At 33.8% G+C, this 15917-nt stretch overlaps 1 protein-coding gene across 1 annotated transcript in view; it reads right to left on the reverse strand.

Annotated features, from left to right (window-relative positions):
• Positions 1–15917, reverse strand: part of Gclc (glutamate--cysteine ligase) — a 162653-nt gene that overhangs the window by 21953 nt on the left and 124783 nt on the right. Inside the window, exons 12-13 of the mRNA XM_090392798.1 lie at positions 9307–9411; positions 4452–4533 (exon numbers count right to left, since the gene is read on the reverse strand). Coding sequence (XP_090248924.1) covers positions 4452–4533; positions 9307–9411 — 187 coding nt within the window. The remainder of the gene's footprint in view (positions 1–4451; positions 4534–9306; positions 9412–15917) is intronic.

The raw sequence follows: 15917 nt of genomic DNA on the forward strand, positions 1-15917 counted from the left end.
CATGAAATTTTGTCATGTTGTACCATCATTTTGTAAATTGGTTTAAGTCAATAAGAATACAATTTGGTCAGCTAAATTCCAAATTGCCAGCCCATCCTTGTTCGTTCAGTATCCAGGTAGATACCCAACAGGGTGCACAACGAGAAGGTGAGGATTGAATATTAGGTCAGAAGCCCAGGTCGGTTCTCCACATTCCTTTAAGGCTATGTGGAGGTCTCCTCTCAGTAATACCGCTTTGACCCTTACATTTTAATAAATTAATTACTTGTTTTGTACAGTACTATTATGTACTTCAGACAGGGCCAGAACACAAATAAAAAGCAGTATTTATAAAGTGATTTCTGAATTAGTTCATTCAGCATGGTTTACTGTTCAAGATATGGTATATCATTAATACGTGTAGATCCTTGATGTATGCTGTCCAGAGTTGATTTAATAATAGTCCTTGGTTTTTCATTACACTGGGTGAGACATCTTATCATCTCAATTGACTCCTGTGTTCAGTCTCAATCTGAAGACACACACACACACAGTAGTATTTACAGTTTGAGGGCAGATGGCCCAAGATTTTTTTCCTTTTATAAGTTTGTCCAATGGAAAACACATTGGACAAAATGTCAACTGACATTTCATCCAATCTCAACTCGCCGGTCGGACATTTTGTCCAATCTCAATTTGTCCCATCGATGTCAACTGACTATTATTGTCACCTGTGTCAATTGACTAACCTAGTATGCCAACTGACTAACCTGACCAACCAATGTGTCAACTGACTAATCTACCATAACATGTGACAATGGACCATGCATATTGTCTTGCGCCCTTCTCTTTTGTGTCAACTGACTATTATTGCCAGCTGTGTCAAATGACTAACCTAACACATGAGGGTGGACCATGCATATTGTCTGGCGCCCTTCTCTTTTGTGTCAAGTGACTATTATTAATAATCACAAGTTACTTATAACTCTTTGGACTAATAGGACTGGACGAAATTCCTTCTAGACAAGAAAAGTAATAGGATCGGACGAATAACCTCAAACTCAGGTGCTTTCAGCGCATTTCGTCCAATTATTTTCCACTGAACAAATAGCATTGGACGAAATGTCCTACTGGATGAGAAAAGTAATGGACGAGATCTTGATTGGACGAAAATAATTGTATGAACTGCCCTGAAACCATATTTAATTTATTAAATACGTGTTTTTTGGAAGTAATTAACCGAAAAATGTGTTTAACAGATCTGATGCTTTTGTCTGAGACCACTGTGATAGCAGCAAGAGGTCTCCATATTTTCTGAATTAGTATTTATGAAAGTGGCTGCACATTCTTATAATTTAAGCTCCTTTTGGAAGTTTATTCTTCATAGTTCTGTAATCAGGCATTAATTAATTAGGATCTCTTTTTTCTTTTCTTTATATATGATTTGATAGCTAAATCAACTTAAGTAGAACTGCCTTTCAGAACAAATGCATAAGTGTATTGTGATTATTATTATTGTATGGGCACCTCCACAGAGTCTGAAGACTCATCATGGGAGACCCAAACAATCTATCATACTGATCCTTGAACCCAGACAAAGCGCTTACAACTGATTCTGGCAACCCATTCCACTCATTCACAACTCTCCAAGCAAAAAATCTAGTCCTCACACCCCTACTAAACACACCTTTATTCACCTTCCAGGTAGGGCTTTTTGTTCTGACCCCTTTAGCCAAGTGCTGAAACATTTTCCCTGCATCAATAAACCCTTTAAGTTTTATAGGATTAATGTAGGACTGACAAAATCCTAAATGTTTCTATCACATTCCCTCTTTTATTCTTATAAACTAACTTCTGCAATCCACACACCCTCAATCTATTTTCATAGGAAACATTCCACAGACCACTCACCATCTTGGTTACTCACCTCTGAATCTTCTCTACTACCTCCTCATCTCCAAGAAACCCAGGAGACCAGACCCAAACACAGTATCCACACGTGGATGTATCAAGGCCTTATGAAGTGGAATAACAACTTTCTTATCTCTACTTTAAGTTAAAGATGACAAGAAATTATACTCTTGGTTTCATCCTTTATCCAAGTGTAAGCAAACAAAGTTTGCATGTAAAGTAACTTCACAACTGGGCTACTGGAATATAGAAGCTAATGACTTCACATCAAATTGCCTTAGTATCCCGTAATGCAAAACACATATCATTATAGACAAGTATAATGCTATGCATTATGGGAAGAGCCACTATCCAGACTAGTTTAGACCTTTATTGAGGTCTCATCAGTAGGGGCCAGACCCAGAAGTAACAGTAAGGTTGAAGTAATGCAGAAGTCATACTTCCATATATAAGTAGTCAAAAGGTGTCACACCTCATTACTGTGAAATACTTTGGATTAGAGACAGATGTTGAAAGTTTTTTTCACTTGGTTTCATCCTTTATCCAAGTGTAAGCAAACAAAGTCTGTGCATGAAGTAACTTCACAACTGGACTACTTGTATATAGAAGCTAATGAATTCACATCAATTGCCTTAGTATCACTTCTGGGTCTGGCTCCCACTGATGAGACCTCAATGAAGGCCGAAACTGGTACGGGTAGTGGCTCTTCCCATAATGCATAACATTATACTTGTCTGTAAAGATATGTGCTTTGCATTATGGGACACTAAGGCAACTGATGTGAAGTCATTAGCTTCTATATACAAGTAGTCCAGTCATTAAGTTACCACGCATAATCAGTTAATCCAGACTGACCTTCTTGGAACATGATGTAATGTATCAATTTCCACAAAGTTGCTACTGTCAAGTTCCATGAAGCATGATTAGCTGACCACACCTTTAATCTTCCTTCACTGTAATTTATGCAAGTCCACCTGGCTTTTAAATAAATAATGTGAGTGTCTCTTTTCACAGAAGTTGTCATTAGGAATCATATATTTCATTTCAACAGTATTAAAAAAAATTGCCAGATCACTTATCAGTAGGACTTGACCACAGAAAGTGGACTTTGCAAGCTGCCAAGTAGCTGAAGACTGGACAAAATAGAATAGAATCAACAATAACGTCTTATTATTCTTAATTTTTCATAAAGACAAACTATGAAAATAGGTAAGAGATTTTCTGGGCATTTTGCATGCAAGACTGAGGAAGTTTGATTGCAGAACTGATTCTAGTAATTCAGTCCTCCCTCTCTTCAACCACATAATGGATCAACACATCAAATTAAAAGCCACTGGTTAAATAGCAGACTATATAATGACAGATTACAAACACGGCTCAACAAATACGCTTGTCCATGGCAAGTAAATTTTGTCAGTTAGTAAGTAGTTGCAGACAGAACAAAATAGAATATTTTTATTGAATAACTATTGTAATAAATTTGATACAAAAATCAACAAGAATGTCTTATTATTGTTTTTTGATTTTCATAAAGACAAAAACTATGAAAATAGGTAAGAACACTGAAAACACCAACTGACTGAATGAACAATTCAGTTCATTCAGTTAAATTAAAATTAAATTTAAATTTTAAATACTTCAAGCTGTTTAAAAGCACAATTTTTAGTGAAGATTGGAAACTAAATATGGAAACAGACAACAGAATTAGCAAATCCAGTATGGCAGGAAGTTAAATGTATATGCAGTAAGAGATAAATTAGTCAAAACACTAAACTAACTGCATATAAGACATGTTCATATAAGACATATCAGGAAATCGATAATGATGAATATGAGAGCTGGGTTAGAAATAAAATTTGAACAAAGACTGAAGACCACAAATATGAGAGTTCTGAGAAAGATTAGGGGAGTGAACAAATGGCATCAACAATAGGATCATATTAAAAATGAGGATATTAGGACCTTGTGTGTTAGCTACAGATCATAACTGTAAAAAACATTAACAAATTCAGCACAAACTGCAGAAGGACCAAAAAAGCAAACCATTTTTCTGGTCCCTTGTTACAGCAAACGGGAGAACTTCTGCCCTTCCTTGTTTCCAACTCTGAGTAATCCTGATTATACTACAGTAGCATCATCTAAGGATAACATATTTTCATGCAAATGCCTTCACATTATAATCACGAACTTCTCACAGCATGGTCTTCTCTGATCTTTTCCCAAAAAAGACATCCAGCAGTCCTTAACCCTTAGCAATTTTAACGCTAATACTAATATACAATATGTGTAAAAATGATAAAAGAATATATACTTCCATGTTGTGTTTAAATCTTTCATCATATTATCTAATATATAAGGTTGCAACATATTACAAACAATGAATTGAAATCTGAATATATGCATATCCCTTTCATAAATACTGTTTTTTTTTTTAAATGAAAGTGCTGCAAATATTCAATATTTATAGTGATTCAAGTACTTGCATGCCCTCGTCAGTTTCTCACTCTGTCATCTTGTCTTCATAATTCCAATTTCTACCTAAACTTACGAATGAAACTTACTAGTCATTAAATCCTTCCTAAACCAAAACCGTCCATTTTGCACAGCATCACGTTTTTGAGCTTCTTGCAAATTTTCATCCACCTGAAATATTTAAATAAAGACAAATGATGAGAAAATATGAACAATCTAGAAATACAGACACTAAACTAGTAAACAAGGTTAACCATTTTTGAAATAGGAATACTAAAGAATCTAACTCAATTATCAGCAATCTCTCAAATCGTTAGGACTGTAATAAGGAAAATTGCATTTTTCTTACGGCAGTTCATGAATTTTTTTTTTTCTTCCCAAAAATACACTAGCATGATTTCATAGCATGTAGTCAAGTGTGCTGAATGACCTCATCTTCCTTTTACACGTTAGGTTCAATGATCTATTACAGATAAATAACTTGGCTTCCTGTAAACTTAATTTCTGGTAATAATAGGACAGTTAATCATATCTCCACAACCAGCCTGTTGATGCATGTATTCCCTGCATGGTTTGTTTTTTGGTAAGACTTGAGTTTCTGAAAGGCAAAACATTGTTATCTCCACATGAAGGCAGCTAACTTGCCTTCAGTTAAAAAGACCTTTTGTTGTAGATGGGATATGATTTGCTTTTCAACTAAAGGGTTTCATTAGTATTGACTATACTCTCATTTGGGCAGTATATCAGTAGGGGATATAGCCCAAATTAGTGATGAGTACCTAATACTTATAGAATTTCACTCTGTTTCATGGCTAAGGTTTTCAAAGGTAATCTATATCCCAGATAAAACAGATTTATCTTCTCAAGAAGATAAAGTTGCATGAAATTTTAAATATTTTACAGATTACAGATTAGCACGAGTGCTATGAGAGCTCTATTCCAATCATCTGGAATTCAACTCTCTGACCAAGTCTTCTGAATTATGTAGTATACACTATAAAAAATTTTATATCACCATATTTATAAGACAGATAATGTGGAAGGAATACCAAGTGCATAAGGATGATGTCCATTATGAAAATTATAAGCAGGAGGCCAGAAGAGTAACAACAGTTGCACAGAAAGCTAAGTGCAAGTATGAAAGAAAAAAAAACCAGATTTGCAAGCTAAAGACAACCCCAAAGAATTCTATCATTAAACTGCAAGTAAAAGAAAGAACAAATATGAAAGAATAACTACTGAATGCAGATGGTGTAAGAATGACACAGATGCAGAATGAGTGATCATTTTGCTAAAAGCTATTAATCTGGTGTGTGAGGAGGAGGTATTAGAGCTGTTGCACAAACTGAATAAGAATTCAGCAATAGGGACTGATAGGATATCAGCACAGGTGCTAAAAGAGTGTTCAGTTAAACTGGGCTATATAATTTGAGTCTCAGAACAGGAAAGATTCTGCAGGAATCTTTCCTGTTCTGAGCAGAGATTCACTGTCAGCCCATTTCTGAATGCAATCCCTAACCAGTTTTTCCAAAATCTTCACCATCACTCCTGAAATACGAGTGATGGTGAAGATTTTGGAAAAACTGGTTAGGGATTGCATTCAGAAATGGATTGACAGTGAATCTCTGCTTTGCAATTAACAGCATGGGTTTGGAAGGTCATGTTTTAGCAACCTGCTCACATTCTATAATATTTGAGAATAATGTTACCAATGAAATAGACCAGGGGAATGGATACACCAAGATAATTTAGAGTTTTGCTAAGTTTTTGACAGAATACAGCATGGCCGACTGTTGTATAAATTAGAGAATATAGGTTTGGATTATAAAATATTAGTGGAGATAAGAGGAAGTCTGACTGAAAGATATCAAAAATTTGTTTATGAGGGATGTCAGTCTGCAAGGATTTAAGGTAACTAAGGTAGTGGTGGTGGTGTACTACATGGATCAATCTTTGGTCCACTGCTATCCAATCTGTACATTGACATTGGGAAGGATTTGACAGGTGACATACAGCTATTTGCTGATGATGCAAAGATAGGTAGGATATACAGGCCTGATTGGCCTAGCGGTTAGCGTATCTGCTCTCCAACCAAAAGGCTGTGGGTTTGAATCCCACCGTGGGCAGATGTTTGCGATTATCTGTGGAAAAATTAGTAGTGGTGGTCGGCAGTAGATGGCATTGGTGGAGGAGAGAGCTGTAGAGCAGGTGCCTCTCTCGATGAGTCTTTGGCCTCCCTGCAGGTATCAACAACAATAATAATAAGGAAATGTGACTGATATGCAGTACTTGCAGAATGATTTGAATAAACTGGAATTGTGGGTATGGGAAAATGGATGTCAGTTCAACGTCAGTAAATTCAAGTCATGCACTTTGACATAATTAGATATCCAATGCCGTATTATATTGGTGAGATTATGCTAGAAGAAACTGATCAGGCTAGGGATCTTGGAGTGTTAATATATAAGATGTTGAAGTTCAGGGGCCATGTAACAAAGACTGCAAATAGAACTCAAAAGATAATTGCAATGCTGAAATGAACTTTGACATATAAAAATAAGGCTGCCATTTTGTCTCATTACAAGGCCTTGATAAGACTTCAACTTAGACTATTGTGCACAAGTCTGGTCTCCTGGTTTCCATTGCGATTCTGATACAGTGGAGAGAATGCAAAGGAGCGTGTTAAAAGGATATCAGATTTGTGGAATACTATTTATGAAGACAGATTGAGAATTTCTCCTGTTTACTGTCTACAGTAAACAGGAGAAATAGAGGTGATATGATTGAGACTTACAAACTTCTGAAAAGGTCATATACAGGATTTCGGTTGATGGAATTTTTCATTTTATGGAGGGTGGAGAAAGGATGATTCTTGGAAGCCGAGAATGAATGCCACTAAGAAGGGGATAAGATCTAGATTTTTCTCTCATAGAGTGGTGCGTGATTAGAATGGATGTTGTGTGTGCACAAGTAGTGTAAATGAATTCAAGAGCAAGTATGATAGCTGTGCATGCAGTATGTGGTCTCCCCTGAGTCCCTAACTGCCTGGAGGTCTCTCTCTGAATAATAATATTTAAACATTTCTGGTTGAATATTATTTGCTCTAGCTGCCTTTCCATATTTTTTGATAATTTTTTAACTCAACTACTGTATACACTCTTGATTGCATTCCTCTTGAATGCTTTCTACCAGTGTGCTATTACTGCTTGTTTCATTTAGCAATCTTTGAAAAAGATACTTCAGATGCCTGGAGTAATTACTATCTTCAGTTTTCAAGTTACTTATCTCCAATTCCTTTCATAATACTCTTTCCTTGACTTCTTTTAATGCAAACTTGACACACACACACACACACACACACACCATACCCTTATAAGACCATACAAATGCAACTTCAGATGTGTCAACCCTTCGTACAACATATAAGCAATTATACCAAATTGCATTCTACAAGGTCAATTTTAATGTGCACTGGTTAATAGATACCAACCAAATGCTGAATCACATACACGTAAACATGGCCGTACTTATGCACAAGGCTCTAGTTGGGAAGGGGTGAAAAATTAGAGCCAATTTAAGGGCCTCAAAATAACAATCAGATCAACATTTTGTAATGTGGAAACAATACTGAAAATTTTTCTAACAATGTCCATTAGTAATGACAGTGGAGAACATTCATTTTCTGTTCTTAAAAGGGTGAAAAATTATTTACGAACCTCTTTGTTTCGGTATAAAATGTTAAAATTTATCACTATTATTTATTGAAAATGACGTGAATAATTTGAATTATGATGTTATTGATACATTTGTGAACCAGAAGCCTAGGAAAAAACAGTTGTAGTGCCTTTACTTAGCACTACTTTAATATTTGTGTTTGATATGTACTGTCTTTAATTAGTATAAGTTTTTTTGTATATAGTAATAGTTTTTATTTGTCTTTATTCATTTTGTAAGGAGGTGAGTGGAACACTCTAAAGCCTTGGGCCCTGAGAAGTGTAAGTATTGTCCTGGATATGAAACAAAACATGACATTTAGAGTGGTCACCATATCTCCTCTCACCAGACAGTAATGCATACATGTGATGTGATGATATAATTCTTGCAGAGCTGCATGTCCTAGAAAATACTGACCCTGAAATGACTCAATACAGCTCAATGCCGATGGCTGAAAACAAGTTATTTTCCTAAGTAAATCATGTGGGTGACAGAAAAATATGTATGTCATTTTTGTAATCGACTGCAGTATTATATGACAGTGAAATAGGCAAATTTCAGTGTTTATTATTATAGTATTATAAATTACAGTATTACAATTCTAAATTAAGATGGATTTGTTTTTGCCCTACACCCCTGACACTTTCTTTTCCACAATTTTTTTCAGTGTGGGGATGGAGATAATGTCCTAATCCTTTCTTCTTACTACTTCATCATTTTCATTTGCTGCACAATTATAATTTCTTTCAGTACTGCCTTAACACACACATTTAGCATAATAACATCAGCTTTAAACAAATTCATTAATATGGCTTAACTGCTTAACTAACAACGGGAACCAGAACAGCATAAAGTATAATTGAATGTATTGAATATTTTCAAACTACTCATAATATAAAATCAACATTTCTCAGAATTAATCTGCAACTTAGCTGGGAAAATAGAGAAGGAAATTAATAATCTAATAAAACCCATAAAAAAAAATTAAAATTAATTTAAGTGTTATATTTCTTATAAATATTTTGTTCTAAACTGTGTACAAAAACAAAGACCTAGCACTTGCAGAATAATATCTGAATAAGGGCACTAATAAGTAATTTAAAACAATTTGCATAGAATTTAATGCTGATATAGCAATGTAAAATATCATTTACATGAGAACAAAAAACATGATTCTTATTGATAAGAAAAAAACATCTTCATTATTAAGTAAAGATAAATTATACTTACTTTAGATATTGGAATGAGAAAATCTAACTGATATGATAATATAACTCTTGTTAAAAGAACAATAAACACAACAAAGGCAGCATTTTCAAATTCAGTCATCTGGACCTGAAATTATTTGAGAAATGAGAAACTAGAAGTATCTTATTCCTTATTTATATCAAATAAAGATAAATAAATAAATCAAATATTCCATTTTAAGTACAATACCAATGAAAAGTGCATGAAAACATTAGTTCTTATATTTCACAGAGATGTCATGATAATTAACACTTTAACTGTCATGATACTAATTTTTTTTTCCATCTTCACAAGAACTGAGCTTAATCATCATATTTGCTATTCTAGTGATTATTTCACTTAACTGCACTGTGCAAATAAAAACAAAAACAATTTTTTGTTTTTGTTGAAGTGTTTATTCAGTGTGACGCATGTACATTTCACATGGCCTGCTGAGCAAAGTAAGACTGTGCCAACAATAAAACACCATGTGAGGCATGCACGTTTCACATATAACCTATCTACCAAGTTTGGATTTCTTAGTATATTTGTTTACGAGTTGTTGTGACTTTGTTTTGTTTGTTTTTATCGCTAGCTAAGTGATATAGTGAAACAAAAAACACGTACTTCTTTTCATTAGGTAATTCTGAGTAAAATATCGAATGTTTCGAGAACGTCATTATTTTAGTAATATGGGTGACTACGAGAGACAGAAGCAAAGATTGCCAAAACTTTTGGATGAATTGATGTCCAAAGAAGAAGACTCATCTGATGATGCAGAGTATGAGCCAAGTGAAGCAGGTGGCTCATCACCATCAGATAGCGAAAGACCGCTCTTGAAAAAGAAAAAAACATTGCCAGATGTTTTTCCATCTTGTTCCTCATCCACAAATGTGCCTACCAAAAACTATTTATAGACGACCGCATCACAGAAGCTATTGAGAATGTTGTGAGTAATTCCTACCTAAATGATTCCTCAGAAAAAGAAAATGAATCACCTTCTCTGGTGTGGGGCAAAGTAACAGGAAGGTATTTGAAGGAATTTCTTCGAAGGTGAAAATGCAAGAATACTTGAACTTTCTGAAAATATGTTTGAAAAGTCGCCCATCGATTTTTATAGATTGTTCTAAGATGATCATTGGTTGGAACTCATGATTAACGAAACTAATCGTTATGCTTCTCAGAAAATAAATGCAAGTTGTTTGTCCAGTGTGAGAATCAACAAATGGGAAGATACCAACATACAGGAAATGAAGACTTTCATTGGATTGAAGCTTTGGATGGGTCTTTTCCGTTTGCCTCACCTGTCTGACTATTGGTTTAAAAAAATAATGTATTCAAATAAAATTAGTAATGTCATGTCACAAAATCGTTTCGAGCTGCTGCCAAACTGGCATTTTTTGAATAATGAAAATGCAGATGTTTCCAATAGACTGTATAAGCTCACACCACTAATTTCAAACGTTATTTCACACCCAGAGAACGAGTCTGTATAGACGAGACATTGGTCCCCATATCGAGTCAGGATAATATTCCTGCAATACATAAAAAACAAATGACATAAATTCGGAGTCAAACTATTCAAGTTATGCATTGAAGGTGGCTATACCTATGACCTCAGAATTTATTACGGGAAAGAGGAAAAATTTGACAAATGCCAATGAAAATGTCTCAACTACTGTTGTTGTGAAATTATGCGACCCACTGCTGGATTGTGGCAGAACAGTTTATGTAGACAATTATTACACGAGTGTAGATCTCGCCCATAAGTTACTTGAAAGAAAAACACACCGCGTCAGTACTTTGAGGAAAAACAACCAGGAGAAGTAATTAAAAAAAAAAAAAAAAACTAAGAAAAGGTAAATGTATCTCTATGGAGAGCAATACAGGAATTGTGGTCACGAAGTGGCAGGACAAATTTGATGTCCTAACTCTTTGTACAAAGCATGTTGGTCAGATGATGATGGTCAGCCCCGGTTGAAATTCTGAAGTAAATAAGTCTGATGCCGTAATAGAGTACAACAAATCTAAGACTTTCATAGATTTATCTGACAAGATCAAATCTTACTCAACAAGTTTGAGAAAGGGTATCAAATGGTACAGAAAAATTGTCATCGATATGCTTCCAGGGTCGTCTGTCGTAAACTCTTATTTCCTCTAAAGGTGTGACTGGTAGAAACATATCAATAACTGCTTTTAGAGAGCAAGTTGCCAAATCTTTGTTAGATCTGTTTAAAAATAATCAAGAACATCAATCCCAGAAGATGAACAAATTAGAATACTGATTATAATATGATTGTCGTGCATGTGCACAAAATTACTTTGAGTAAGTGACATCTCATAAATTTGATACTTACCAGTAATTTGGTTTGCAAAAAAAAAAAAATCTGCATTTAGATATTAGTGTTCTGTCATGAAGCATTGTGTATAATATGGATTGCTAAGCACTACTTTCTGTTTAACACTTTGACTGCCATATGCAACAAGTGTTGCATACGGCAGTTATATTAATATTTGAAATTAATTTATTCATTTTTAATTCATCATCATGCATATCAAGGATTTAGGCCTAGCATGGCCTGTTCTGGCATTAGAAGTCATCACTGAATCTTTTAAGAGGACGTCCTGGTTTTCTTTTTCCTAATGGCTTGTACTTTAAGGCTTGTTTTGGTAATCTTTCTGTTTTCATTCTTTGAACGTGTTCCATCCATTTATGTTTATATTTTTTAATTTTTTCTATTACTGGTTCTTGGTTTAATTCTTTCATAATTTCTTTTGTGATCAAATAGGGTATACTTTGCAGTTTTGCTCATAAACTTCATTTCTGCTGTTTTTAATCTTTGTTTGTCTTTTTGTTTTATTGTCTAGATTTCGCTTCCATACATTAAGACTGGTAGGGCTAATGTATTGTATACTTTTAGTCTGGTTTGTTTTTGAACTAAGTTTGGTTTAAATATAGAGTTAATTACACCTGTTATTTTTAAATATTTTGCAATTTTTATGTTTATATCTTTTTCATTTTCATATGTGATCATACATCCTAGGTAGTTAAATGAATTCACCTGTTCTAAGATCTTGTTATCTATTACTATTTTAGTTCTTGCTAGATCTTGTCCTTTAAAAGCTATAGTTTTTGATTTTTCTGTTGATATTATCATACCATAATCTTTGGATATCTCATTTAGATCTAAAATAGCTTTCTGTAGTTTATCTTCAGAATTTGTAATTATTATTTGGTCGTTGGCAAAGAGGAGAGTGTTTAAGTTCACTGTAGGAGAAAGTTTAATTCCTTGATGTAAATTTTTATTCCATTTTATTATTATTTCATTTAAGTAGATATTAAAAAGAGTTACTGAGAGGGTACATCCCTGTCAGACCCTTTGGTTTATCTCTCTTGTATATGATAGCTCGTGATTTAATCTTATTTGTATTTGATTATTGTCGTATATACTTGTGATAGCTTTTAGGATATTATTTGGTATTTGTCTTGCTTTTAATATGTTAAATAACATGTTTCTTTTAACTTTGTCAAATGCTTTTTTAAAGTCAATAAATGCAATATGGGTTTCTAAATTGTATTCTCTTCTTTCTCTATTATTAATTTTAGGCAAAAGGCAGGGTTTATACATGATCATCCTTTCTCAATCCATTCTGTACTTCTAAAATAAAGTTTTCAGAATATTTCATTATTTTGCTATTTAAGATTTGCTATATATTTTGTAACAGGAATTTAGCATACATATACCTCTAGAGTTTTTAGGGTCATCTCTATTACCTTTTTTAAAGATAGGAATCACAATTGCTTTTTTCCATTCTATTGGGGGGATACCAGTTGAATAAATTTTATTTAAAAATAATAAGTCTTTCTTCAAATCTAGTTCCTGCATATTTATATAGTTCTGAACCTAGTTTATCTTCTCCAGGCGATTTTCCGTTTCTTGTTTCTTTCAGGCTGATTTCTAATTCTTCTTTAGTTATTTCCTTTTCATTTTCGTTAATTGTCTGCCAGTTGTCTTTTTTAAAATATTTGTCTGTCCACAATTCTGTGTAGTAATTTAGAAATTCTTCTAATTTCAATTCAGTGTTTAATTTTATGTTTTCTTTGGTATCTGCATTTAGGTGTTTCAAAATTTTATATACATTGGGTCTTATTTTATATAAATCATGTTCTAAATTAGAAACAAATTTGTTCCATGATTCTCTACGTCTTTTTCTGACTTCTCTTTTAGCTACGGCTCTTATTCTTTTATATTCTATTTCCTCTTCTAATCTTTTACTGCTTAACCATTTGTGATAGGCTTCTTTTTTCTTTTTGATTATTTCTTTCATTGTATCATCGCAGATCTTCAGTTTTTTCCTTTTATTGAATTTTTTGGTCTTTCCTAAGCTTTCATTTGCTGCTGCATTTAGTATCGTTCTTATATTAAGCCATTCTATTTCTATTTCTTCATTTTGTTTTATTTTATCTAGATATTGGTTAATTCTTTGTTCATATAGCCATTGTACATTTGTGTCATTCAATAGTCTAGTTTTATAAACAAATATTTTAAAATTTCTTTCTGTTCTTGTTACTTGTAGCCATTTAGGTGGTAATCTTAATTTTATTTTAAAAAGGAAGTGGTCACTGCTTATTTCATATCCTCTGTGAACTCTAACATCTAGTGAAAATTTTGATGTCATTTTTTTTAGTATAAAGTAATCTAATATTGATTTCCATCCTCTTGCTGCCCAAGTATATTTATGTATGTCTTTATGTTTATAAAAGGAATTCATTATTTTTAGGTTATTATAAACTACGAAGTCAATCAATTTTTTACCATTCCTGTTTAGAGTATGTTTTCCATGCATTCCTATATTATTATTAATTTTCATGTTTCCAATTCTTGCATTTAAGTCTCCTGCTAAAATTATGTAATCATTTTTATTTATTTTATTATATATGTTTTGTAGCTGATTATAAAAATCAATATCTTGTTCTCTTCCCTCTTCTGGGGCATATAAACCAATTATTGTTAAATAGCCTCTATCTCTTTTTATTCTAGCTTCTATTATTCTTTCATTCCATAATTTATAATGTTTTAACTGTTTGAAAGGGAGTTATGAATCCAAATCATGACTCCTGCTTGTGCTCTTTGGTCTCTGTCAACTCCACTGTATATCATATTAAAATTTTCAGTTCTCATGGTTCCTTTTAATTTCTTTTTTGTTTCAGTGATTACTGCTATTTTAAAATTTCTTTCATTTAATAATTGGTCTAATTCTATTTCTTTATATACTATTCCTCTTACATTCCGATTTGCTATGTGTATTATATTCTGTCGTTTCCATTTTTGTTTTACCTTTTCCATTCCAGGGTCGTTTCCTATAGATTCAATCTGATTATCTTTTTCTGTCAGCTTACTAGTAGAATTATGTTCTCCATGTCAGGGGACTAGCCTGACGATGGAATAGTTCAGTGGCAGGGCTGCTACCTTAAGGCTTCTGAACTAGCCTTCTTCCGAATTTAAACCCATAGACGGAATAGGGTATATTGAAGGGGGAAAGAGTAGATTATAGAAGAATTATAGTAAGGTTTATAGAGAGAGCATAGTTGTAAGACCAGAAATGAAAAGACCCCATGGCCCTCGAGTACTCTAATAGCATAGGGGTCATAAAATAAGAAGAGTTGGCTGATAAGGCCTTACAGGAAAGATTAAAGTAAGTGGATCTTCCTCAAAGTAGTAGAAGGAGAGGATTCATTTAATTAATTAATTTTTAATTAATTCATTAGGGGGTACTTGGTAATAATGAAAATTTAAGAAGGGGTATGCGGATATCTGAAGTTTGAGAAACACTGACCTAGAGATTCACTCCATTCATCACGCTTTTAGAAAATCTGTTTATCTTATTGCTTCAGTAGGTATTTTCATGGTTTTGCTGAACTTGCCACCATTTCTCCACACGATAGTAAGACTAAAAAAAAAATTAGACTGCTGGTCAACATCCATTTACTGTTCAGCTTCATACCTACCAAACCAAATTCTCTTTCATCTTTTTCATTCTATCTACACCTCTGTTTTTTTTTTGGATTAGTTATCCGTATATCTTCTTTAAAGACAATTCTCTCCAACTGTTTGAGATACACATCAACAGATTGCTACTTTCCTCTAAACCTTTTCTAATGTTCTGTAGGTTTTACAATGTTTTGGGTTGATATATATATATATATATATATATATATATATAATATATATATAATATATATATATACACACACACACACACACTCATGAGCTGTTGAGTTAGAGATACCTGCCTAGTAGCGGGTAGCACCCCCTTTCGCCTTGATGATGGCAGCGATGCGGCATGACATGGACTCCACAAGGCACCGGAAGCGTTGGTGAGCCAAACTGATCCATGACAGCTGCACAGCCTCCCACAATGCACAGAGATTGGTTGGAGCAGGGTCCAGGGCATGTATATCTCTCTCGACAGCATCCCAGATGTGTTCAATAGGATTGAGGTCAGGGAAACTCGGGGCCAACCAAGCATCCTCATGTCCATGGAGCGTTCATCCACCCACAATTCGGGAGTGGTGGGCCGGTGCATTGTCTTGCTGTAGGTGCAGAAATGGG

The sequence above is a fragment of the Typopeltis vanoorti genome, chromosome 5, assembly GCF_054136105.1.
Source record: "Typopeltis vanoorti isolate ZY-2024b chromosome 5, IOZ_Tvanoo_1.0, whole genome shotgun sequence".
In the NCBI taxonomy this organism is placed as follows: Eukaryota; Metazoa; Arthropoda; class Arachnida; order Uropygi; family Thelyphonidae; genus Typopeltis; species Typopeltis vanoorti.